General features: G+C 41.8%; 1 protein-coding gene and 1 long non-coding RNA gene across 4 annotated transcripts in view; one reads left to right on the top strand and one right to left on the bottom strand.

Annotated features, from left to right (window-relative positions):
• LOC128497214 (uncharacterized) overlaps nt 1–27,965 on the top strand; it is a 202,553-nt gene that overhangs the window by 61,125 nt on the left and 113,463 nt on the right. The window lies entirely within an intron of this gene.
• The window catches only part of FYCO1 (FYVE and coiled-coil domain autophagy adaptor 1), a 150,328-nt gene that overhangs the window by 74,503 nt on the left and 47,860 nt on the right, over nt 1–27,965 (bottom strand). For 2 of the 3 annotated variants that reach the window (XM_053467160.1, XM_053467162.1), the window contains exons 7-9: nt 26,371–26,464; nt 18,123–20,366; nt 15,431–15,523 (exon numbers count right to left, since the gene is read on the bottom strand). In XM_053467160.1, coding sequence (XP_053323135.1) covers nt 15,431–15,523; nt 18,123–20,366; nt 26,371–26,464 — 2,431 coding nt within the window. The remainder of the gene's footprint in view (nt 1–15,430; nt 15,524–18,122; nt 20,367–26,370; nt 26,465–27,965) is intronic. The other variant, XM_053467163.1, reaches the window with a different exon arrangement.

The following is a 27,965-nucleotide window of genomic DNA, read 5'->3' as shown; positions in this document are numbered from 1 at the left end:
GAAGTGAAGTGCGAGAAGGGCAGCAGCACCCCGTCCGTAAATAGGTCGCCCAACGAGGAAATACCAGGGCGAACCCAGTGGGAGATTGTGAAATCAGGGATGAGTAACTCCAGAATCCGTAAAGGAGTGATGCGTGTGAGACGGTGTAGGGAAGGAAAACGCTTAGCCGCCCTATCCCATGTGTCAATAGTGTGCCTAGTCGTTGGGGGCAGAGGCGGAAGGCGGGGGCGCTTAGTGCGGCGTAGCCACAAGAGTTGGTCAACGGTGAGAGGGGAAATGATACTATTTTCCTGAGCTGTCCAAGTTGGGGGGCGGGTGGGCGAAAGAAAAGGGAGTGTCTGCGCTAGAATGCAAGCCTCATGGTAAGATTCTATGTGGGGGGCACCAAGGCCACCTTGCAGACGAGGCACAAAAGGGGTACGATTCGCTACTCTGGACCTACTTCTGACACACGTGAAAGAAACAAAAAACTTTTGAATAGAGTGTAAGAGACCCCGAGGGGGTTTAACAGGAACCGTCCGAAGCACATACAGCAACTTAGGGAGAGCTGTCATTTTTAAGGCATTCACCCTGCACTGCCAAGAGAGTTCATAACCCCGCCACCTGACAATATCGCGCCTCACGGAGTCCCACACCCTCACTATGTTAAGGTTATTTAAATCGTGAAGTGACTTGGGCAAACGAATGCCCAGATAGGAAAGGTAAGACGACCTCCACGCAAACTTATAAGCGGAGGAGAGACGGGCCTTGCAACCCGGGTCCAGATGGAGACACATCGCCTGCGTTTTGGATATGCTGATGGAGTCATAGGAGACTTTAGAATAGCAGGAGAATTGGGAAAAGAGTGCGAGAAGGGATCGCTCCGGGGAAGTGACAGATGCCAGAATGTGGGAGACGTGTAGAGTGCTAGGATCGCTTGTATAAATGGAGAGGGGAAATTAAATTTATGAAGAACGCGCGACAAGAACCTCCAGTGGAGTCTGTCGAACGCCTTTTCGGCATCGAAGGAAAAAAAAAGGCTGGGGCGTTTGTGTTTGGCTGCATCCCAAAGGGAGTTCAGAAATTTGCGGGTGTTGTCGGAAGGTTGGCGACCCAAAACAAAGCCGACCTGATCAGGGTGTAGAAGGGAAGGCAGTAGAGGGGCCAGCCTGTTCGCTAGTATTTTCGCACAAAGTTTGAGGTCGGTATTGAGGAGAGAAATGGGGCGAAAGTTGGGGCATATATTGGGTGGTTTACCCGGTTTAGGCAAAGTGACTATGTGAGCCCTGAAATTCTCAGGGGGGATGATACCGGACGACATAAAGGAACGGAAAAGTGAAAGGAGATGGGGCCCTAAAGTAGGTAAGAAAGAGCAGTAATATGCGGCAGTGAATCCATCCGGACCCGGGGCTGATCCCTTTTTAAGTTGACATACAGCTCTCTCAATCTCCCTTAATTCTATAGGCGCGGCAAGTGGCTCAAAAAGATCAGGTGTGGGGGTGGGCAAGTGTGTGGAATCTAAATAAGCGTTAATGTCTGCAAGTGAGGGTTGGAGAAGAGTGGTGTCGCGCTGAAGGTTGTACAATTGTGAGTAGTAGGTAGCACAAGTCTCCACCATCTGGGAAGGGTTGCGAATCTCGCGACCGGCATTGTCAGTGATGTGAGAGGGACGGGATAAGGACATAGTGTGTCTAAGTTTTCCAGCCAAAAGAGAGTCAGCTTTATTGCCTTTCGCGTAGAACTTTTGTTTGAGCTTCAGCAGCATATATGCCGTTGAACGGGCATTAATTTCCGACAATTGAGATTTAATGTGTTTGATTTTGCGCAGAAGGGAATCAGTCGGGTGGCGTTTATGGAGGGTCTTTCAAGCAAGGAGGTCTTGTCGGCAAGGGATTGTTTCTTTAGATGGGAGGCTAAGCTGATCAGCCGCCCACGTATGACTGCTTTATGAGCATTCCATACCGTCTCCGCGGAGGAGTCAGGGGAGGCGTTGTCTTGGAAGTAATTAGTGAGGTGCGTCTGGATTTGTTCATTATGTACGGGATGTAGCAACAGGCTGTCATTAAGGCGCCAACTGCCTTTGCCCGAGATGGGATGAGAAAGTGCAAGGGTAAGTATAAGTGGGGCATGGTCAGACCAGGATATGGACCCTATGGAGCACGACTTGGCTGATTGGAGAGTGAATTTATCTAGAAAAATGTAATCTATGCGGGAGTATGATGTATGTGGTGCGGAAAAATACGTGTAGTCGCGTTCAGAGGGGGTGCAGGACCCTCCAGGCATCAAATAGTTGGTTAGAGTGTAGTAAAGAAGACATATTTGAGCCAAGTGTTTGAGTGCGGGAGGTGTGCGTGGAGTGTCTGTAGGTGGAGCTGTCCAGTTGGAGATGGAGAGCCGCATTCAAAGATAGTAGAGAGTGTGTATGTAGTGTGCAAAAAAAAATCTGATAACGTGTAGGAGAACCAGTTAAATAAAAACAAAAAAAGAACCAATAGTAGACCCAAGAGAGAAAGAAAGAAGGCCCAAATCATAATCGAACCGTTCTAATCCCTGGGATCGGCATGTGGCCCCACATATGTGAGTCAACGGGTTACCGTCCTGGAGAGCAGCGCAGATCCTCAGGTTTTCGTGGACCAGTCCCTCTTCAACTTTTTCTGCGGGGAGACTTTATCCTTCGCGGCGTCAGGTGGTGGTAATGCAGAATCAGCAACCGGGTCGATCCCCCATTTGTGTAGAAGAGCCATGCCGTCCTCCGGGGTGTGGATGGAAGACGCGGTGCCATCTCTGATGATGAGGCGGATGGGGTAACCCCATCTGTAGGAGATTTGGTGTGATCGCAAGAGGCTCGTCACCGGAGCGAAGGAACGGCGTCGCTGGAGAGTTGAGAGAGGTCGGTTAAAAGCATGATGTTCTGAAAACGAGGAGGAAGGTCAGGTTTACGTCTGGCCGTCTGCATTATCTTTTCTTTAACATCATAAAAATGCACCCTAGTCAGGACGTTCCTAGGGGATTTCAGTGAAAGTGCTTTGGGCCTAGCGGCGCGGTGCAGTCTGTCTAGGCGTATGTCAGCATTATTACCTTCACCCAGGAGATGTTTGAAGAGGTCTTCTACGAAATCTTGCAAGGCCTCTTGGCCTATGTCCTCTGGAATGCCCCGCATGTGTATATTGTTCCTCCGGGAACGGTCCTCCAAATCCATCACCTTCGTCTGGAGATGTGCAATCTCCGCTTTAAGTGCTGTGTGGTCGTCCGCGAGGGTGTTGTGAGCATCGGCAAATTCTTCCATTCACCTCTCCAGGTGGTCTGTACGGTCTCCCAGGCCATCCAGGTCGCGTCGAATGGAGTTAGCAATGTCCTGGAAGTCTTGACGGAGCTGTTCCCGCATTTCGCGTAGGAGCGATTTTATAGTGTGTGAGGTGAGTGCGTGTGTGTCTTGACCCAAGTCGTCCTGTTGGGTATCCGATGGTGATGGAGGCCTGGAGCTGGAGGATAAGGCTGGGCCTGTGGAAGAGTCCTCCTCTTGGTCACGAGGTAGGCCCGACGTGCGAGAACAGTGTTTTTTCCGGAGTTTCGGCTCAAAAAAGTTCAGCATTTTCACGGATTTTTTGGTGCGATGACCCGACATGTGCGTGGAGCAGTCAGGGCGAAGCAATAAGGTGAAAATAGCCACCGATGGATGCGGATGGAATGCTGAAAGGCTGGCTCCTTCACCTTGCGTCCGCTCAGTTCGCCATCCAGACCACGCCCCCAATACGTACTATTTCAAAAACCCTTTTTTCAAATATGGTCATGCTGCCCCCATGTCCTATTTGGGATATCTTTGAAACCGGTCGGTTCAGTTCACCCCCGTCACATCTTATATGTTTTAAAACTAGACAACCTAGGGAAATTAAAAAGCTAGTATTTTAACTAGTTTTAATCATGCACTAATTCTACTACTGCTTTTGTGAAACTTTGTGGTAGTTGTGACGGACCAACCAGGGACCTCAGGTTGTCCCTGTCCGCCAAAAGCAACTTCTCCCTTGAGGACAATAATTCCCAGCAATCCGTCTGTAATATCCCCAAGCCAAGTAAAGGGATACAAAAGGACACACAAAAGGGCTTCATGTCACTGGATAACATTAACTGAGGGGTAGGGTGACTCCAGGAACCGTCAAAGTCCCAAAATGCAGAACCCAAATCTGTTTCTGAGCTCCACAGTCTTTAGAGTCTCTTATGATTTGGATAACATGGCACACCTTACCAGGACCCATAGTCTGTAGGAAGGAGGCTGGCACTCAGTCCCCTCCAGGAGCCAATGGCACGGAGGCTTCCGTGATAGTGGTAATTTGTTTGTGTGTTTTTTTTCACACACATTTTACTTTACGTATGAATTTACAAAAAACTTTTTTTTCAAATATGGTCATGCTGCCCCCATGTCCAATTTGGGAGATCTTTGAAGCCATCCAATTCAATTTACCCTATCAAATCATGTCTAAATCACCCCAGAGTATTTCAAATGCTGGTATTTTAACTTTCCATGCACACATTTTACCATCAGCCTTTATCAAATTTTGCAGTAGTATTTTCTGTGTTTTTTCCCACACATTCTATATCAGGTATGAATTTACATCTCCTGGTATATGCCCACAGCCAAACAACACCCCAATATGTGTTCAGCAACATCCCCTGAGTATAGTGATAAAACCCATGCATGGCTGTGCTGTGTTATTTGGGGTAAAAGGACACATCAGGGAGGTGTGCCCATGTCTTTCACATCCAGCCAATATGATTTACCCCATCAAATAGACACCCCATGGGCATTTTAAATGTCAGTATTTTAACTCTTTCTATGTAAGGACAATATATATATATATATATATATACATATATATATATATATATATATATATATATATATATACACACACACAGTGGCGACTCTAGAAACAATATATAGGGGGGGCACACAAGATTCCACAGTCAAACTGGGGGGGCATTCATAATTTCCAAAAGTAATGTGCTATGGAATTATACTTTTGTTATTGGGCTAAAACAATACTTGATCATTCAACATGGGAAGCCTGAAGCCACAATTGAGTGTGACTAATCCTTGAAATAAATATTATAACACAATAAATAACTTTTCACTACAACTTCAGGATGACATTTTATCTCTGGATTAATATAAATTAAATAATTCCTACTGTAAGTTAAGTGCCAGGAAACAGATGACCAAACACACACACCAACACAGGCTCTGTCACACCAACACCCAGACACACACACCTGGACAGGCTCTGCCACACCGACAACCAAACACACACACACACACACACACACACACACACACACCAGAACAGGCTCTGCCACACAGACACCCACACACATCAGGACAGGCTCTGCCACACCCACATCCAAACACACACACACCCTAGGACAGGCTCTGCCACACTGACAACTGAACACACACCCGAGGACAGGCTCTGCCACACCAACACCCAAACAGACACCCGAGGACAGGCTCTGCTACACTGATAACCAAAAACACACAAACAGCAGGACACAATCTACGTCACAGACGTCTACATCAGGATGGATTTTCCACACTGCATTGTCGTTTATACCCCCCTTGGTGTTTTTGCCCCTTGTGTATTGATGCCCCTGCTGCCCATATATATTAATATTAGCCCCAGTTGCCGATAGCAGGTATAGATCAACACATTAACACACAAACCAAGCTTTGCATGTATAGATCAACTGAAATTCACTTGTGATCTCAGAATCAGACATACAAATCCTCTATTTGCAGGTATACAATAGTATATGAAACGTAGCATTGCTGGTATAGATCAAATAAATACATTGAAACAGCATTGCGGGTATAGATCAAATAAATACATGGAAACAGCATTGCAGGTATTAATCAACTGAATAAGACATACAAACATTGTATTTGCAGGTATACATAAATAATGTATGGAAATATATAGATATGGATCTACAGAATAACGCAAAAACACAGCTTTGCAGGTATAGATCAATTGGAATTCACATAAAAACACGTCATTGAAAGGTATATTTAAAACCCCCTAAATTACAGGCATAGATCACAGGTTGCACACCACAAAGCCAGCCCTGGCGTCCACACTGCCCACACAGCAATCACACTCCTATCATACCCAGGCAACCAGTAAATGCTGGTACCTAGGCATGATGGGACTGTGCTTGCTGTTAGCAATCACACTCCTATCATGTCAGGTCAGCCAGTACATGCTGGTACAGGGTGGCTGTAAGTGATGTGCAGACCCCATACTGCTGGCAGCATCAATACACAAGGGGGGCAGCTAGCTGGGTTTCAGCATGTACTGGCTGACTTGGCATGATAGGAGTGTGATTGCTAACGGCAATCACAGTCCCATCATGCCTAGGTTCCAGCACTTACACATCCATGCTATCACACACACACACATTCATTCATATACTCATTCATTCACAGATTAATTCCCTCAATCACGCATACTCATTCAAACACCCTCCCCACCCCCTTACCTGCACTGCAGCTCCTCGAAGCCGCTCACAGACTTCAGCAGAGGGCGCGGCCTCCCTCTGCGTTCGCTGGTACTGCACAGAGGAAGCAGGACTGGAGCAGCGTCATGTGATGTCACGTGAACTCTGCTAGGTTTCGCTTTCTCTATGCAGTACAGAAGACCCTCCCACAGGTAAGTAGCAGGGCTCGAGGTGCGGCCCGCGGTTGCCGATCTTACGCGGGCCGCACCCTCTCTCTCCTCCGCATTAAAAAAAATAAATAAATAAAAAAAAACCACGGGATTTAAAGTCGCATTGCGACTATATTCCAAATTCCCCCCTTGCCCCCCCTGTATATACACGCTCGCTGGTCACTTTATTAGGTACACCTTGCTAGTTATGGGTTGGCCCCCCTTTTGCCTTCAGAACTGCCTTCATTCTTCGTGGCATACTTTCTACAACGTGCTGGAAACATTCCTCAGAAATTTTGGTCCATATGGACATGATGGCTTCACGCTGCAGATTTCTCAGCTACACATCTATTATTGAATCTCCCGTTCCACCACATCCCAAAGGTGCTCTGTTGGATTGAAATCTGGTGTCTGTGGAGGCCATTGAAGTACAGTGAACTCATTGTCATGTTCGAGAAACCAGTTTGAGATGATGTGAGCTTTGTGACATGGTGCATTAGCCATCAGAAGATGGGTACACTGTGGTCATAAAGGGATGGACATGGTCAGCAACAATACGTAGGCAGGCTGCCACACCATTACACCAGCAACAGCCTGAACCACAAATACAAGGCATGGATCTATGCTTTCATGTTGTTCATGTCAAGGTCTGGCCCTGTCATCTGAATGTCGCAGCTGGAATCGAGACTCATCAGACCAGGCAACATTCTTCCAGTCTTCCATTGTCCAATTTTGGTGAACCTGTGTGAATTGTAGCCTCGGTTTCCTGTTAGTTGACAGGAATGGCACCCCGTTTGATCTTCTACTGCTGCAGCCCAGCTTCGACGTGTTGTGCATTCAGAGATGGTATTCTGCATACCTTGGTTGTAACAAGTGGTTATTTGAGTTACTGTTGCCTTTCTGTAATCTCTAACCAGTCTGCCCATTCTCCTCTGACCTCTGACATCAACAAGGCACACTGCCACTCACTGGATATTTTCTGTTTTTGGGACCATTCTCTGTAAACCCTGGAGATGGTTGTGCGTAAAAATCCCAGTAGATCAGCAGTTTCTGAAATACTCGGACCAGCCCATGTGGCACCAACAACTATGCCAGGGTCACTGCTGTGGAGGAACGCGGGACGCCGTGATTTTGAGAACTGCAGTGGAGGAACGTGGGACGCTGTGATTTTGAAAACTGGCAATGCTCTGAATTTTACTTGCCATTTCTATATTAAAAGTATTCATTTCACATTATCTCCGCCCCCGCATCTGTGCTTTGAAAAAATTACAAAGATTCCATTTCCTTTTCTGAAACCGCAAAAGGGTGAGAATCCTGCCGTCGAGGTTGAAGTTTATTTGGGAGATTTAAAGTCCCTCCAGCTCATCTATTCATGCGATCCATGGGCTTGAATGAGACCCACCAAACGTAAGGCTACCATAACCACAAGAAATTCTGGGTAGGCGAATGCAAATAAGGTCAACAATGATCACCTGCCTCTATTTCTACTTTATACATGGATCCGTTGAAGGTAAATGCCCGCTGTACAAGACAGCCTTATTTATATATATATATATCTATATATATATATATATATATATATATATATATATATAGATATATATAGATATATATATATATATATTTATATATGTCATCAGTGGGGAATTCCTTTCACGTTACCACTTTTTTTTTTTTTTTAAATGTATTTTACTAATCACATTGTGATTAGTAATCTGGGCTTCATTGACTTGCACGGTTTGATGCAGTACATATGTTGATCGCCTCCTAACTTCTTTTAAACAGGTGGCTGGCTTCATACTTAATATGTTACTAGTTGAGGCCCTGCTTTTGGTGTTGCTGAATGCCTCAACATTGACAACATTTGGGAGAAGGAAGGCATCGTAGATACCTGTTTAAAGTAAACAAAATATTCATTGTCTTCTAAATTTCCTCTTTTATGCAATTTATCATAATCCATAAAACACTGGTCATTTTAAGTAAAAAGCCTTAACTCCGTAGTTTGAAAACGTAATGCCCCAAATCCATATTAAAAGCAATATTGCTTTTTTCCACATGCCCCGTGCATAAAAACAGTTCCAAAAGATATGCAACACTCTCTCTTCTTGTACACACTGATCCCTGGAACACTGGAGCTGTAGTACTAAGACCTTTCTTGTGCTGAAATTGTATAGTAGGCAAACACTTGTGCCATACCTGCCAGACTAGAGTTGGCAAGAAAAGGGCAACATACATTCTACTAAACTCTTCCAGACTCAGGGAGAAAGTATTGTGCCACCTATTCAGTTTGTTCTTTCATTAGTATAGCAGCAGCCAGCTTCTTTGAATTTGATAAAATATCCAGGCTAAAATCTGATGGAACGTTATCGTTCAGGAAATAACAAGCAGCAAGCAGGATACCAGTAGAACAGGATGAAATAATATTGCACCACTGAGGTGCAGCAAAGGCTGGTTAATATAGTGCTGCTAATTAGGATCCAAGACAGCTGAATAGGAGAGTAAAAAGGAATGTCCAGAAGTGTCCTTCAGAGCCAGGACAGGTAATTTTAAAGCTCAGAAAAGAGAATCCTGGTGGCACAATGGAAAGGGAAAAGCTACAGTATCCATCAGGTTCTGAGTGCAATTCTCGGGAAGGCCCTACAGCTGGGTAATGGAGACATCTCCTGAAGGGTGCTTATTAACCTATTCTGGTTTACACAGACCATTACAATTTGGGAGATGACTAAAACCACATCAAGCCTGCTGGCAAGAATGGTAAAACAGATGCTCTGCCCCATATGTCAGACCAGCAGGAACCATAGTTGGAGGAGAGGGAGACTATCCTGAACAAGGGTAATTTCATGGCTACTATTCTTGGGAGTTTCTCCATAACCACAGTACTTGCAGTGCATTGAAATCTCACCACACCTAGTACCCCACGATGTACTACTTTATCACCAGGAGCACATCTACCCTGCCCTCACAGGTAAATCTTGAGGTTCTCTGTTTTCACCATGACACTGTATTATCAGGGCATAGCGGTCTGAAGAAAACTGAGGATGTCATCAGATGACTTTTCCGGTGGCCTGCCTTGCGCAATTACATCGTTGATTATGTTTCTGTCTGTCAAGTCTGTGCCATCACCAAGGGATCTGGAGGAAGACCTGTAGGGTTACTACAACCTTCACCTGTACATTAACAGTAGGTGGACTTAGCCATGGGCGTTATAGTTGAACTACCACTAGCCCATGGGTGCACTACTATCCTGGTTGTCATAGATTTTTCTAAAAAAGCACACTTCCTCCCACTCAAAAAACTGCCTACTGCTAATGAGACAGCCACACTCTTTGTAAGAGATGTTTTCTATAACTTATGACCATGGCAGTCAATTCACCTCCCACTCCTGGTGTGTGTTTTGCCATTATCCAGGTCAACCTATCATCTTCATTTCATTCATAGACCAACAGGCAAATAGAACTAACCAAACACTCAAACAGTGTCTACAAGAGATCTGGATCTACCTTTTCTCTACAGCTAAATCTGCCTACTGTCACGGACTGGGTCCAAGCAGATGACTGAAAGGACCCAGCGCGCCCGATGTTTGTATGCAGGAGTCACAGTGCAGTAGTGGAGTTTGGACAGGACCTGGTTGCAGGGTGACCACACTCACCCAGGTGTTGAGCACCTAGGGTTGTGCAGCCAAACACCAGCGCCCTGATATGGCAGCGGATGAAGTCCAGAATGAAGTGAAGATATATCATGCAGGCACCCTGGAGCAGGCATGAAGCATATCACTTGAATCACGTGCAGGATGCTGCAGGCTGGGAGTATGGAAGCTAAGCAAAGGGTATAGCAGAAACATAACAAGCAAGGGACAGGGAGACCAGGCACGAAACATAACCAGACAAGATATACATGTTACAGGGTACTACAGTGAACCAGACAAGGAATAAACATTACTAAACAAGATATACATGATACAGGGCACAACAAAGGACAGGGAAGAAGGCAAGGAACACAGGGGAAGGAGTGAGGAGCCGGAATCCTCGGACGCTTCTCCTTTAAGCAAGGATAGGACATATTAACTAGGACATGGGGAGAGGAGAGAGGAACTGGAATCCTCAGGTGATACAAGGAAGAAGGGCAAAGGTACATAAGAGACAGACAAACATGAATACAGGAACTAGCCTAAGACTGATTGATAACAATTGGAGATTCCGTCACATGATACGGCCATAGTATGCTTAGCCCACCACTACGCCAAAGTACTCCAATGACGGTGGGTCCTAACGCTAATCCCTGCTGACAGTGGTACGAAACGAAACAAACCAAACATGTAAACCAAACACATAGCACTGAGACATACCTTAGACTGAAGACTGAGACAAACAGAACACATGGGTGGGGCACACCTTATAAAGGAACCAGAGCTGAAGCAGAAGCAAGGAATGGAAGATCAGAACAAAGCAAAAGGAAATCCAGGAATGGATCGAAGCAAAGCAGAGAAACTAAAGCAAGACAGATATGCAGCTCCGCAGCCTGGGCAGAACGTGACACCTACAATAACCAGGTTCAAAAGTCTATGGGTGTCTGTAATGGGTTCACCAAGAGAGCTGTAGTCACTTCCAGAGATCACACAGATGTATCCTCCTGTTGTCCCCGAGATCACTTCCAGCACCAGTCAGCATGCACAACCCTGCTATGTGTACCCAATAAGTAGACACAACTACCTCGAGTTGAGTACAGCAAGAATTAACATTTTATTGTTGTAAAACACAGCCTCATATATCCCCAGAACTCCATTAACATAGATAAACAGATACATGTATACAACCCAACCTTAAATACCCCTGGCAGCAATCCTATTAATTGGATTAGTTAAACAATGTGCTATCTTTGTTTCACAGCCAGGCTGGAGCCATTTCTGGGTACCTTGGGGCCCTGTATTACAGGTCATTCTGTCATATATATCTCCCCCTTTAAAAAGTAGACTGAACTGGGGCCAAACCCCAACCGGGTCTGCACAGCTCTGTCCCTCCTAGAGTTGTGGATGCAAGGGGCTGGCAAGAGGCATAATCTGTGGGTAGCAGGCTTGCTCTCCAGGGGCCCCAGTGATGGACCGTTCCGTCACATATCTCCTTTTTCTGGGGGAGACTGATGTCTGAGAAGACCCCAGGCAGTTTGACTCCAAAGTCAGTCTGTAGATCTGGACCACCACTGCCAGCCACAAATTGGTACGCCCAAAACAATTTTTCAACAAAAGAGCAGTACTCACCCAGCCGCACTCTGCTTCTCCCAAATAACGTAACTGCCACTGGGAAGAAGGGCCAAATGTGCCTTTTCCCTGGAGTCCTCTCAGCCGCTGGGGAGAAGACAGAGAGGCTAGGGTCCCTTCCATGTGGGGTTCTGCGCTGTCTTCCCAGCACTCTGGGGACCGAAAGTGGCGACCGTAGTACAACCCACTGTATGGTACAAAGGTCCCCAGGTGCTATGTTTGTATGATCCACTGTGAGGGGAGGGAAACCACATGCATGCCCTCCTGTATACTCCATCTGCCGGGGAGAAAGGTCGATCTGCCTCTCTCCCATTGCCAACACTTCTGCTGGGGTTACAGGATCCATAGAAATCACCGCCTCTGGGCAACATTGCCAATGGAGCTGGGGTCACAGAACAGACCAGGCAGAGGCCAGCGGCACTCTGCCCAAAGGGCAGCGCTTCAGCAGTATTTGTAAAATCCAGGGGCACTACCAACTCTGGGGCTGTCTGACCGGACCCTCCTTGGTTGCTGCGGTCAGGCTTGGGAACAAGAGGAATGGTGGGCAGAAGCCAAAATCTTCTGTCCAAACAGCCTCCTAACCATGCACTTACATGGATATTGCCAGACACTGAGACAAATACTTCCCAAGTAGGATTCCGTTGACTGTCTTAGGATTGCTTTATGTCTATACCATAGGCTGTATTAGCCTCTAGCAGTTCTCCTGGGAGGCCGTCCCATTTATCTAACATCCTCTCAGTAAAGTAAAACTTGTATTACATCTAAGCCTCTGACCCCCTACTTCTTGTTTTGTCTTTCTCTTACTTTGAAATTAACTACCCTTCTGCACTTTGTTAAATCTGTTGATGATTTTTTTCGAGCAACACATTCTCCATGTTAATATAATTCCCATGAACTCTCTTCAAAATATACTTCTGGAGAAGGGATCTCCAGAACAGTAAACAATACTATAGGTAAAGTCTGACCAGAGATCTGTAAGGTAGCATAAGCATGTCCCTCTTTCAGCTACAAATACCTCTAGCTAAACATTCCAGCAATCCGTTTGCTTTTTTCTAATGCCTTGTTGACAAGTGATTAGGAATGGACAGCTTCCTGGCCATTGTTGAGTGGGGAAAGAGAGAAAAATATGGTTTACCTCAATAAAATATAGCAAAAAATGTTAATTAACCCCTTGACTGCTAACGACGGCATGGTGCCGTCGCTAGCAGTCCCAGTCAGGTGCTAACGACGGCACCATGCCGTCGCTAGCACTCTCCTACCTCTCACCACCTACCCCGGCGATCTGCCCCTCATTTTGAAGGGCATCACTGGGACCACCCGATCCGGCCGGTGACGTCGCGCGTTATGACGCGATGACGTCACCGCGCAACTTTATTGAAAACTGACAATTGTCAGTTTTCACGGTATGGGGGCATGCTGCTTAGATGCCTGTATCTCAGGCATCTGAGCAGCTACAGACCCCCAACATATACCGTTGGAAAGGTAATCGCCTCACCTTTCCAACGGTATAATGCTTGTAAAAAAAGAATAAAAAATATTATGTTAAAAAAATAAAAATGTACAAAAAAAGTAAAAAAAATTAAATTAATTAAATTATCTAAACATAAACTGGTTTAACTTAAAAAAAAAAAAAGTTTAAGTATTCTAGCTAAATGATCACTGTGGTAGCCAATGTTACCACAGTGATCATACAGCTATAAAAAGTCATATTCCCTTTTTAAAAATGGCCGAATCAGCCGTATAGCCTGTAGTACGTAAGTTAACCATGTCATCCCTGGAGCCCCTTGCATTTTTACTGCAAAACTTATTTTTGCTGTAAAAGTGATTTTTTTTCTCCCTTTACGATCATCTCTTTGGGATTGTTAGGGGAAAGAATGGTGTGTGCTTCTGCGAGTGAATGTATGGAAAGTATGGTGTGTGCTTCTGTGAGTGAATGGAGATATGAAATTTTCAAAAACTACACCCCTCGGCGCATCAAATGAGGGGCTGCGTGTGTTTCTAGGACAAACCTGGAGTGCGCAAGACACAAATGAACATGTCGCTATGGTTAGAAAAAACATATTTTCCATCATTATCTGTGAACTTAACTTTTAACCTAGAAATACATGTAACCCCTCATTTGAAGCTCCAAGGGGTGTAGTTTCTTGAAATGTGTACTTTATGTACCCTAATTTAACTTCCCAGATGTCTAGACCACCTTAACTTCAGATATGGCAGATTGGAGAATCTTGTTAAAAAATTGTCTTAAAACATTTAGGGGTGATGGCTGCATTTAGACAGCTTTAGACAGCTGGAAAGTTTAATTATGGTACATAAATTAATTGGGAATAAACTATACAAACCATATATTGTTTTTTTCAGCACACCCAGCAGATTCCAAATATACCATTTTTATATGTGTATGTCTCAATAGGTTTGCAAAATACAACCAAAAATGGGAAAAAAGTGTAATTTTTCACTTCCAACTCAATAAAAACTAGTTTGTAATGTTATTTTTCTAAACTCTAATATCAAAACCTGTGTTGCTAAATATTTGTAGTAGGTAACCGGTCTAAAATAAACAGACATTGAGAACAGAAGACTGTGTTTTTCTAATATTTTATTGCTAAAAGTTAAATTTATTAGACTATCACAAAATTCATCTTTAAATTTAATGCATGGCTGCCGTCAATTAAACAGCTCTAGCTGCCCGGGATGTTAAAATATGCCAACAAAATTATATATTTTCAGAAACTACACCCCTTGGCGCATCAAATGAGGGGCTGCATGTGTTTCTAGGACAAACCTGGAGTGCGGAAGACATAAATGAACTTGTCCCTTTTAATTTTATTTATTTTTTATTTTTATTTGTGTGATATTCACTTATTTATTGTGCAAGTCAGATTTGTGATACAAATACAAATAAGACCTCATTTGCTGCGGCTGGGGGTGTAGTTTCTAAAAATATATAATTTTGTTGGCATATTTTAACATCCCGGGCAGCTAGAGCTGTTTAATTGACGGCAGCCATGCATTAAATTTAAAGATGAATTTTGTGATAGTCTAATAAATTTAACTTTTAGCAATAAAATATTAGAAAAACACAGTCTTCTGTTCTCAATGTCTGTTTATTTTAGACCGGTTACCTACTACAAATATTTAGCAACACAGGTTTTGATATTAGAGTTTAGAAAAATAACATTACAAACTAGTTTTTATTGAGTTGGAAGTGAAAAATTACACTTTTTTCCCATTTTTGGTTGTATTTTGCAAACCTATTGAGACATACACATATAAAAATGGTATATTTGGAATCTGCTGGGTGTGCTGAAAAAAACAATATATGGTTTGTATAGTTTATTCCCAAGAAATTTACTTGAAACGCGTTTAAACGTGAGATGCACCAAAATGCCGAAAACTAGCTTAGCACCAGGGTGTGAAATGGCTTAGCAGCCAAGGGGTTAAAGAAGGCCCAGTAATAAAGTAGTAAAGAATAAAATTGTCCTGTGGGTCTCCATACCTGCATTTGATCCATCTGCATCTGCAGTTCCATGAACATCTGCTTTTTATCTTCCAATTCTTGTTTAAAATTTTCAAGTTCGTCACTAACAATCTATGAAACAAAAATGGTGAGTTCAATATAGGTTTTCTTAACAAACATAACAGCATATAATGCACTAACCACTTTTTTGATACAAAACAAATAATTTCCGGGACTTGTATTTTAACGGACAACTTTTTTCTATGTACCAGGCACTACATTTTTTTAAATTAAAGTTTATTAAATACCCATCGTTTCAGACGAAATGCAGAAGTATTTTTACATTCATGTTCCCTGACACCTTCTGGACTCACCTTTCATTATAGAAATAAAAAAAAAGTTCTCCTAGAGTTAGAACAGTCAAAGAATTGTAGTAGAGCACTGGGCCTGAGCCTTTGGCTCCTGGGGGCCAGCCTCCTCCCTACAAACTATATGCCCTGGCCTTGGAAGGGGATCTGTTTTTTGAGAAAGTGGGTACAGGGGGGTCCATTAGGATGACTTCTTCCCCTGGCACAGTTTCCCCAAGTACCAAAGACTCTAAAGAGTGTGGAGCTCGGACACATTTGGGGCACTTGCATTTTGGGAGGGGGTTTATGTGTGGTTTTACTCTCCATCGGGTCAGGACTTACAGGACAGAGAGCTCCAAGATCAGTATTTGCACCTGGATCTGATATCCAGCAGGTTTCAGCTAGAAGTCAGGGAACCTCCCACAGACAACAATACTGGGTGCAAATATTAAGCCGTGTGCAAAGAAGGACCTGATGGAGAACTTTGTGTTCTTTGCTTTGTCTACTGTAAGTAAATTACCCCCTTGTACTGCTTAAATACTGGTGTGTTTCCTGTTCACCTCAGCATGAGTGCTGCCTGATGCTTGGGGCGGGCTGCTATGATTCTTTATTGCCCTTTTTACATACCTCCCAACATTTCAAAATGTGAAAGAGGGACAAAAAATCTTGCGGAACTCACCTATACAAGCAATTGCACATATAGGGGGTATAAGGCATTTCTGGAGGCAGAGTGGCATATAGGGGGTTAAAAGGCAATTCTGCAGGCGGGACAGAGACCCAAAATCGGGACTGTCCTGCCTAAATCGGGACAGTTGGGGGCATATTTTTGGGATTATAGTCACACTGTGTAGCTAAGCTTCGATTTGTCACAGTGCCAACGCAGCTCCTGTGCAGCGTCGTCCCCCCTTCTCTCTACAACGCTGGTTCTGTTGGGCACTGAAGGGGTTAATCGATGGTGTCCCGGCAGGAGGAAGCAACATTCGTTTAGCGGGAGTACTCAGTCAGGGTACGGGGCGTCCCATCACAGTTCCTCCAGAGTAAGGACGGTCAAAGAGGTGCTGCAGTAGTAGAGTGCTCGGCCTGGACAGGCAGACACTGGCAGATGATAGGCACATGCAGCCCAGTGGAGCAGGACTGGAGTTCCCCAATAATATATATCAAATTCCTGGTTTTGTCACCAATGTTTATCAATGAACTATAATAGATGTTATGACAGATAGAAAGATAATAAAAAATGTCCACAAATTAAAAGTTTAGTTGTAGCATAATGGCTTGTAATGGTGGCTACACGAGGCAACAAAGCTAAAAAATCCATAATTTTCGTCACTTTTGCATTTCATTTTCCGTTGATTCATACAAATGTAGGAAACAAGAAGTTAAAAAAAAAACAAAAAAAAAACAAAAAACTGTGCACTGATGTTAATAGCAGCTGCTGTGCATCTTTTGGAACTTTTTTTCACAAGCCTGCAAAGACCTTATTTATTATCTTATTTATTAAATATTGGGGTCTCCACTACACTGATTATTAATTTTGTTATCTTTTGTTACATTTGCCCTTTCACAATACTCTTAATGATCAATTTTGCCATTATCAAACTCCAACTACATGTATCATTTCACATTCACCCAGTTCACGTTTCTTTGAAGCTAAAGATTCAAGACCCATTCCTTGGGCGCCAAGTTCTTTCTCGTGTTATGGTCACTGAGGATGTGGTATCCAAAATAGACATGAATCTTGATTTCCATATGTACAGAGGTTCTTTAAAATGTTTTAATCATTGAAAATGCTATGGACCCACTCAACATTCATGGGAACCTGCCCCTAATGTATATGCACCAGCAAAACTTTGAGCCTTCCGTACAGTGTATCCTGACTCCTTGGCACGACTGTGGTCACTGGGCTCCATTCTGGACTGGTCCCTGACACATCTAAAGCTCATAAAGCTTTTAATGCCTTGCCAGGCACAGTTTTTTATACATCTTTTGGGACCCAACAGGTATTCAGGTGTCCTGCTATGGGCATTAACTACACATTCATGCATGCTGTTCTTCACATTTTAACTTGATTTGTGATCTGTTCATTTCTTTGAATAACTCATTGTGGGTTGTTGCTTTTGATCTGGACTGATTCCTGGTCATGAAAGTATTAAGATTCTGAAACTAAAAATAGGAATAATAATTTTGGATTTCTTTTCAATAATTTTACTATCATTCAGTGAAAGTATCACATTAAGTAATTAAATCGATATTTAAGTAAACAGGAATTTTCAGATCAATAAACACTGGTAAGAAACTTTGCTAAAGCCATAAAATCAATTTAACAAGATAAATAATTCAATTACATAATTAAACGTGAAACCTTTTCTTGATGTTGGTTACCATACCTTATTTTTTTTCTGGTAATCCAATATCTCAGTGCTATATTTAAATTTTGTTGTTGCAATCTCCTCCTGGGTGCTATCGTGAATGGATTTTACTTTTTTTTCAGATTCCAATATTTTTTCTTCAAGAGCCGTAAAAGTTGCAGAACAGGTTTCGTGATCCTTCAATTTCTCTTCCAGTGCAGTGTTTATCTTCTTCAGTGCAGTAAGATCGTGACGTAGCTTCTCTTTCTCTTGAATATCTTGGTATTCATACTCATGCATGTGCTTGGAAAGCTGAAGAAACTTGATTTCTATTTCTTCCTTCTCTTTAGCCAAACTGAGCATTTGAGTGTTGAGTTCACTGATATTTACATTTGCACTTTTAAGCGACTCTTTTGTTTCATCATTCTCCATCCTTGTTTTCTCAGCCCATTTTTTCACTTGCATCAATTCTTCCTTCAAAGAGGAAGTTTGTTTTTCCAGATCTAACTTCTGAAGAGCAATTTTCTCTCTTTCTTCTAGTAACAGATCCTCTTTGCTTCTAAACTTCATTTGTTCTTCCATATGACCAATTTGAAACTGCTCGACTTGCTCTTTCAACTGCTGAATCAAATTCTGGTTCTCACTTAACAGTGTTTCTGTGACAGAAACCTTTTTTAGAGCATTTTCCTTCTCTTCATTGATTTGACTGAGCATGTCCCTGACTTCTGTTATCTCTGCTTGTAGTCTTTTCATCTCTGACAAACTAAACTCAAGTTGCTTTTCTGCTACGTAAATTTTGGTTATATCTAAAATCTTATTTTCATGACTTTCTTTTTTTTCCATTAAATCATTTTCATTTGTCAGTGGTTCAAATATATCAGTTTGATAGAATGTCTTAATTGTTTCACTTCTCTGATACTGTCTAGTACACATTACCATTTTATTAGCAAGGTCAAATAACTTTCCTCCTTTTTCTTCGAACATCTGCTTATTCTCATGTAATTCTGCATTCAATGATTTTTCAGTTTCTTTCATAGATGCAATATTTCCCTCCATCTGTGAAATTAGCATCATTGCATTTTCATGATCTGTTTGAAGCAAGGACAAATTCATGTTTGCTTGCTTTTCCTGACTTTCCATTTCTTTAAAATCATGTTCCAAAATTTTACACTTTTCTTCCATGTTTTTAAACTGTTTCTTAGAAATTTGCAAGTTTTCTTCTAATTGTTTATTTAATTCCCAAAGTTTCTTTTCCTTTTCATCGACTGATACCAGGGCAGTACCTATTTGATTCTGTAAATATTTTTCAGATTCACAAAAAATTTCAATCTGTGCCTCCAGAGAATATATTGTTTCTTGCAATGTACGATTCTCATGTTCAAGTCTTTCGTTTTCTTTGTAGAGTTCTTCAATCTGACAGATTAGTTTGTCATTTTTCTCAGTGACTGTTTTAGTCTCTAAACTTTGCTTCTCTATTTGCTCTTCCAGGCTCTCTACAGATCTAAAGAGATTATCTTTATCAATAATTAGCTGCTGTTTTTCTTTTTCATGTATGGAAAGATTTTGTGACATGTTTGATAGTTGTTTTTCTAGAATATATAATTGTTCTGTTAAAGTCTTTTCCTTTTGCAGTTCTTTAGAGATGCCTTCTTTATTCAATGCACCTAGTGCTTCAGTTAGAGGTTTCTCAAGCAATGCTGATTCCCGAACTTCCTCTGACTGAGTAGGTTTTTCCATTTCAGTTGATGATGGACATGAAACATTATTGCTGCGTGTTTGGTGTTGATATTCATTGTGTTTCTGTTTGTGCTCATTCTCAGAGTCTAGCTCATTTGTGCTTTCAGGGTTAAGTGTATCAATTTCTCTTAGAATTTCCAAATTTCTGTGTTTACCTACTATCTGGACAAGAGCGTCATGCTGTGAAGACATTTCTAGCTGCATTTCTTTATCCTTCCCAGGCTCATTCAGTTTTAATCTAGGCAGGTTGTTTTGCAGCTCATGGACAACATTGTGGGTGGTCAGGGTGAACCCATGTTGTTTATGTAACACCTCTATCATTCTTGTCAAAGAGGTATTTCCTTCTGCAATGCCATGATTTTTTTCTTTGTCTGCCTTTGATTGTTCTAGCTGGAATCGCAATAATGTTTGTAGCTCTTGGTTCTCTTTCTCAAGTTCCTTCACACGTTCTTCCAATTCTCTCATTTGGACTTCTGTCTGGTCTAACACAATGTGCATTTCATCCAAGCTGTCTATTGTTTCAGGATTCACTGGAAACTCTGGAACCTAAATTAAAACAACATTTACTGAATTAAATGAATACAAAATGTATAACATGATCAAACAGTCTAAGGTGTAACAAAAATTATGAGAGCTATTTTGACATTTTTGCCATATGTCGGTTCAACCATTATTCCTCTTTCCTGTGAACAGTGTTTTTTCAAGGAGAGAGAGCGCTTTTTTTATATACCATAGTTACATCATTAGCTGAATATTTAGTATGAATAATTTAGTAAAAACTGCAGACAAATAAGGAAAAATAATTTTCATATATTTTCCACTCTGAATTCTCACAAAATTGAAAAAAAAATACCCAGTTTAGATGTCGTGATTTTAGACATACCTCATTTATATACAATTTCCATGCTTTCCCACGAGTTTTAGGGAACATATTATAAAGTGTAAATTATCATTTCAAAACTCTAATTTTGAACAAAGAAGCCACAAAATACAAATAAAAGTATATATTTCTGTAAAAAAAGACAATTCAGAGAATTTCATCAGCAGTATTTCGATAATCATGCAACTGTTTTGCCACCACTCATTGCCAAAGTTAGCCATAGAAATGATTTCCTAAGATCTTTTTACCAACATTTCTGTGTTGCTTAGAATTTTGTGTGCAACACTTCTGTGTTGCTTAGGATTTGCACATGTTTTATGTTATGGCAGAGAAATCCTGTTGAAATTGTTTAGCTGCATCTCCAGATTACAAAAAATACTCCACTTGCTTGGTTTTCCCTAATGTTTTAAGGAAACCTTTATAGCTCTTTCAACTGTGTTACAAGCTGGGATTTCAAAACGAAGAAGAAAAAAAAATGTAATTGCTCTGGGCTGCTATAGTAGTTATGTACCCAGGGGTAGTAGCCTTTGTTAAGAGGGGACAAGATCTTGTTAATTGGGATTAGGGACCCTTGGCACCAAGTGGGATCTAGATGGCTTTCTTTGCCCTTGTAGATCCTAAATGAAATGTTATATCCTTTCACGCTTTTACAAAGCTTATAAAATTTCACCCTAGACTGCTTTGTGTGAATATATTGTTTGAAATGCGGTCTCTCAAAAGAAGGGATCAAAAAAATGTCAATGCAGACATTTTAGTCAGGGGTTTACATTTGGGAACACTTGTCAGAAAAAAATCATAAGTCATCAAAAAATCATAGGTCCTAAGTGTATATAAATGGTCAAAACTTGGTAGAAAAAGCAACAAATGAATAAGTGAAGAAGAAAAGAAAGGATAAAAGGAGAAGAAGGGAGAGGAAATGGAAGAAATCCCTAGGTTTTGACAACAGCACACAGTATAGCCAGCAGGTCCTAAACGATGTTTGGAAGACCTATGGCGGTAAGACTGTTCTTATACTTTGCTGCTTAATTGCTTTGAATCCATACTGTTTAATTATTAAATTGCTTTAACAGCGGGTATCTGAAGTGATACGGATATTTTCTACCATTTTGCTGTGGCTCTGTCGATCATCAATACATCTTTCTTTTTTTTTTTTTGATCACAATAATTCTACTATAAAATTCAAATAGACTAATAAAATGGCCTCAAGAAAACAGCAATATCCTAAACCTCAAACTACGAGGAGAAAATAGGATTTAAAACCCCAAAGTGCAAAAGATTATACAGATGATCATCTCTCCTCAGACTCTAATAAACTTAAACAACAAGAAATGATCACCCCAGAGCTGTTAACATCAAGTTTACAAGATTTGATGGCTGAATTAAAAAAAGGAAATATCTAATAATTTGAATGATCTCAAAAAAGAGATTAAATCAGTAGTTAGTAGATGAAGGAAATTGAAGACAAGACTACAGAATTACAACCTCAGGTACATTTTTTATTGGACTTTAAACGTTCTGCAACAGACAAATTGGAAATAATGGAACATAAAATCTGCAATCTTGAAGACAGGATAAGTAGGGAAAATCTCCAATTTAGGAATATTAAAAAAAATAGAGTCCCCAGAGGATGTAACCGCTAGACTTATTCATTTGTTGCTTTTTGTACTGCTGCCACATTACTTCCTTCTGACATTGCTGACTTGACTAAAAGATGGATGATGTCGGCTGCACAGTACACACCAACAATATGACCATCTCGCAGCGCTTTCACCATCTCTGAACCTCTGTCAGTTACCACAAACCCAACTTCAACACTGGTGCCCGCCTCTGCTCCCACCCAAAGGCAGAACATTTTCTTTATTGCATGCAGAATATTTTCGAAAGTGTGCTTTTCATCCATCACTTCTGCATGGAGAAGGAATGATCGTACCCTGCTGCAGAAGCTTCCTTAGACACACCGGGCTGCCACCAGTGTCCTGTCAACTGCCCAATAAGTCGGGTTATTTCATTGGCCTGCTGTTTGGATATTGGCCTCCTGCAGTGGAATGTCCAAAATTCTTCCAGGGTGGGCTGGACATGTTGCAGTGCTCCAACCTGCCTTGGTCTTTGCCTGCCAGCACTATCTTTAGCTGCTATTGGCTAAGAAGCAGCTGTTGGGGTTTTTCCACTCTCTCTGGAGATGATACTTTTTGTTGTAATAGTACCATGGCCACCAGCCATGCTGCCTGCCCTACATTTTTCTTCATCTTTCCCCAATAACACAGCGTTGTGTTGAGTGCTGAGGTGATGCTTCATGGCAACACTGGTGAAACGTCTGGACACTTTCCCTCTGCTTATTAGCTTCCCACAATGTTTGCACTTTCCATAGCGCCCTTCTCCAACACTTTCATAGTGTTCCCAAATTGGGGCGCAGAGAACCTTGCAGAGACTGTGCACTTTTGGGTGCTGCTCCTACTGCTCTGGGTGGATGTGCAGCAGCAGGACTAGTTCTGCGAACACTCGGAGACGGCACCTTAATCTCACTCTCCGTCTCTAGGATCCCTACACTGCTACTAACGGTGGTTGTTCTTTTTATTGGCGCAGTTACAGCACTGGTGGTGGCACCAGTTAGTTTTGCTGTTGGTGGTGATAATGATAGTAGCGGAGAAGGTGGAGGCTCAGGGTAAAATTGTACATTGCTCCCCGAGGAATCTGATTCCTGACCACTCATGTTGTTTATTCTCTCCTCCACTACCTCTGGCTTATAGTCAAGTTCTTCATTAGCCAGATCAAATGGAATTCATGCTAGGCTGGAGCCAAGACTGATATCATGACTACTACTTGGCCTCTCAGTCTCACGCTCATCTGGTACCTTCCTAGATGCAGTTCCATTACGTGTAGCCCCCTCTCTGTCTTTACAAAAATATTTTAAGGACTTGGCTTGCTAGAGGTGGTGCTAGGTGGAAATGGTGTGGCAGTAGGAACAGCAGTCGCAGCATTAGTGGTGGTAGAGATGGTGGTCTTGGGAGGCGGATTATCTATAAAAAGCCTCCACTTGGATCACTTTGGATTGGGGACACCTCTCTCAGTCCTGCTAAACTTGCTCTGCTTGGTACCTTGCATGGTGCTCTTGGATGAGGAAGATGCTGCTGGGGGCAAAAGGCACTACATGCAAAGCTTGGTTTGTGTGTTATTCTGTTGATCTATACCTGCTATGCTATGTTTCCATACATTATTTATGTATACCTGCAAATATAGGGTTTGTATGTCTTATTCAGTTGATCTATACATGCAAGTGCTGTTTACATGTGTTGCTTATTTGATATTTACCTGAACTACAAGAAGTAAGTAAAAGAGAGGTATGGCAAAGTCACGGTAGGGTCAGAAGGAGGGAAGACAACCCCTATTCTGCAGTCAGTGTGGCAGGGAGTAATTGCATGCTAGGGAGGGCTAGGGGGCCAAAGGAAATGCTTGCCTAGGGTCCAATTTTTCAATATTTCAACCAGTGATTCAAGTTTTATATTATAGTACTTGTTTGCAAAAAAAGAAATGAGGAGAAAGTGAGGTAGGAGATAGTGAGGAAAGACGTATCTGATGGGGAGAAAGAAGGAGGGTATCTGACAGGAAAAAAGTTGTCCCCCCAGATTTTTAGGGGGTTCCTACACCCATGGTGGAAGACCAATATACATCAATGAATAGATGGTATTTAACTCCAAAAAGTAAGATGTATCCTCACCTCGCACCTAACTGCTGGAGATGTGGAGATCGCGGTGGAAATATGCATATTACTAGTTTAGACAATTAACTGGGCTAAAATTAGGATGGGAACCCAAGATCTCACTGCTCCTCTTACAAATTAACACTATTCCAAAATATTTGAGATCTTTGGCTGTTCATTGTCTGGCTGCTGCCAAAATATTAGTAGCCAGAAATTGGAAGTCCAACCCTACTTTCCAAATAGACCATTTTAGACTTCAGTTGCTACATCAATTAAATATGAAAAAAGATATTAGTTGGTCTTTAGACAGTAGTGGTAGGATGTCCTTGGTTTACCAAAATTGGTTACAAAATGCCCAGGACATTATAGAGACTAAAAATTAATCTAGGAAAAATCTCTCTACTCTCAGAGATACCTCTCTCCCCTGTTTTTCTTTGGTATGTCCTAAGTTTGGTGTTTCTTTGAGGTTTCGACATACTGTATATCTGTGGTTAGATTTAAGAACCCATTACACACACACATAATATCTGGATTGTGTCCAGTTCAATTTTATTTGTATATTATGTTTGTTATTTATGTTTTACTTAAAATTAAAAATAAAGAATTATTTATGAAAAAAACCTCCAGGGGAGCTATTGGTATCTTTAAAATGGAGATATTTGAGCGGCCTCCAATACCTAAACCTGCTCATAACATGATATAAACGGGGAGGGGGGTTAGACAGAACAGGGACATTACTCCAATAAGAGAAAATGGTAGGTTTTTAACAATACCCATCATTAGAGTTAAAGCTCATACTATTTTAATTTCAAAAGGGTCATTGGGGTGCCAGGCTTGATGTGCTGACCTCTACTCAGCTGTCAAACACTGGGAAAGATAAATGTTATTTATGTCTCACTCGCATCAATACTGTATGTCTAGCTGGTATCAATACTGTATGTGATGACAGGAGTCACGGTGAATGGGGGTATTTCTTTAGAGCATGAGCACCATTTTGGGGGTACCAAACAATCCTCTGATTCAGGTTCCATTCACCTTATTTTAGGTGGAGGTAGAACTTGGTCAACAGTGTCAGATATTGGCTCAATATCTGACATAGTTCTAGACACATCAGATATTGGGTCAATATTTAAACCCGGCTAGGATCATAGGCTTCCTCAGCACTAAATAAATGTGTTATTTTATTTTAACACTAATAAAATATTAGTATAAAAATATTAATATATATAGATTTTTTTATTTTCTATCTGCCTATTCTACTCTGACCCCAATTCCATCTAGCCACCCACCAACCTAAAACCTAAACATCTAATATCAGCTAAAATCTGTTATTTTTTTCTCTCCTTAACATTAGCTTAGATCCTTAAAGTTAATATTTCATTTATTAAAATGTAAGATGAGATTTTTAAATTTTACATTCAATTCAGCTAAAAAAAAAAAAAAGCTACATTCTCTTTTTAACATTTTATTTCTTGGTCTCTGGTTAATGATACTGTTCTTTATTATAGCATATAAATCTGAAAATATAAAATATATCAGCAAATCTATCTTTTCTCTATCAACATATAAACCACCACTAAGCCTCTAGTCCCCTCTTGTTATTTCTCCTCATTTGAAATATACTTTCCTCTACCATTTTGTGAATATCTTTATGTATTTAAATGTTTCTATTGTATTATCTCTCTCTTTTCTCCTTCAAACTATGCATATTGACATAATTTAGCACTTCCAATTTTCATCTTGCAAATGTATCCTTTTAGAAATGAAGTTTCCTAAACTGTGTACAATGATTTAAGTGAGATTTGATCAGATAACTGTAAAGTCCCTTAACAACCACCTTCTTTATGCTACTGCAGATAATATAGTGATGAGTTTGGTTTGTCTTCAGCTCTACTAATTATCTGACACTTAAGTCCTTAGACTTAATCTTTGAGTAGTTTGCTGTAAGACTTTATTTTAAAGGAACCATTTACCTGAAAGTTACTGCTTAACAGGCTACTCATACTGGAACTGCGACTTGGAGGCCTCCATGAGTATGAAGAAGAAACAGATGATCCCAATGTCCTTCTGAAAGTAAAAGAATGAGTGATCAATATAATAAATCAATATATATCCCCTTAAGGACAAGGGTTTTTTTTACAAAAGAACCACAGCAATTTTGGTGTTGGTTTGTCTTTTTTCAGCTGTGATTTCCCACTAACTCAAATTTATATATATATATATATATATATATATATATATATATATATATATATATATATACAAGTAGGACTTTCTTTTGAAATAATAATTGTATACTGTATATTAGAATTTACTGAATTTTGGTGAATTCACCGATGTATATGAAGCCAAGAAAACAAGGCCAGACTCCCCAAGGGGATTCATGGGTTCACATTCACTCTTTTCCAGCAAGGATTTTTGGGGAGAACCCATGCCAATTTTAGGATATTTTTTTCATAATTTTGGACATATTTTCTTTGAAATTTTATTCTATTTTTATTTTACTGTTTTTAGTTTCATTTTTTTTCCCTCTGGGAACTCTTTTATTTTTAAAGGCCATCAAAATTTTGTTAGAGGCAGCATGTCTCTAACAAGTAGCAGTAAGAAACGCTCTTATGTTTTTTTTGCCTCGTTGAAAGCCTTTATGCAGATGCACTTCGGCAACACTGGCTGAGCTTAGGAGGCAATTATTGATCACCTCCTAAATTCTTTTTGTTTTAAACCCCCGGGTGGCGGCATACAGCATTGGAAGACTGGGACAGTAATACATAATTACCCTGAATTTGGTGCTGCCTTCCGCCGGGGATTTGAAGTTCCAGGTTGCTCCACCTCTGCTGTTAAGCAACTAATGTCCGTTAGGCAGGGCGATCAGAATATGCAATTGAATTCCGTACACTGGCGGCAGAGGTTGGATGGAACAATGAATGACTTATAGCTGTGTTTTCACACGGACTTTCTGACTACATTAAGAATGAAATTGCAGCGTGAGGTTTGCCTAAAGTGTGTTTTCTCATACAACCTCTTTACAACCATCTGGGTGTCAGGACCCGGGTAAGCAGGTCAGGTAGGAGCCCAGTCGCAGGGGATACTTGAAGTTCCGTCTGTACCCCACAATGCCTCATAGCTGAGGGATGGTACATACAGGTGCAAAGAAAGACACCCCAGGTAAGATACTATGATATAGTCTGTATTAAGGAAGATGGCAGGACAAACAAGTATTGATAATAAGTCTCTGTGGCTGGAAGCCCGATGGCAGGGCGGACGGCTGGAGGCCCGATGGCAGGGCGGACGGCTGGAGGCCCGATGGCAGGGCGCACGGCTGGAGGCCCGATGGCAGGGCGCACGGCTGGAGGCCCGATGGCAGGGCGCACGGCTGGAGGCCCGATGGCAGGGCGCACGGCTGGAGGCCCGATGGCAGGGCGCACGGCTGGAGGCCCGATGGCAGGGCGCACGGCTGGAGGCCCGATGGCAGGGCGCACGGCTGGAGGCCCGATGGCAGGGCGCACGGCAGGAGGCCCGATGGCAGGGCGCACGGCTGGAGGCCCAATGGCAGGGCGCACGGCAGGAG

This window comes from Spea bombifrons, chromosome 5 (genome assembly GCF_027358695.1).
Source record: "Spea bombifrons isolate aSpeBom1 chromosome 5, aSpeBom1.2.pri, whole genome shotgun sequence".
In the NCBI taxonomy this organism is placed as follows: Eukaryota; Metazoa; Chordata; class Amphibia; order Anura; family Pelobatidae; genus Spea; species Spea bombifrons.
Note: the sequence above shows the minus strand (reverse complement) of the source record. Positions and strands in the feature narration are given on the sequence as shown.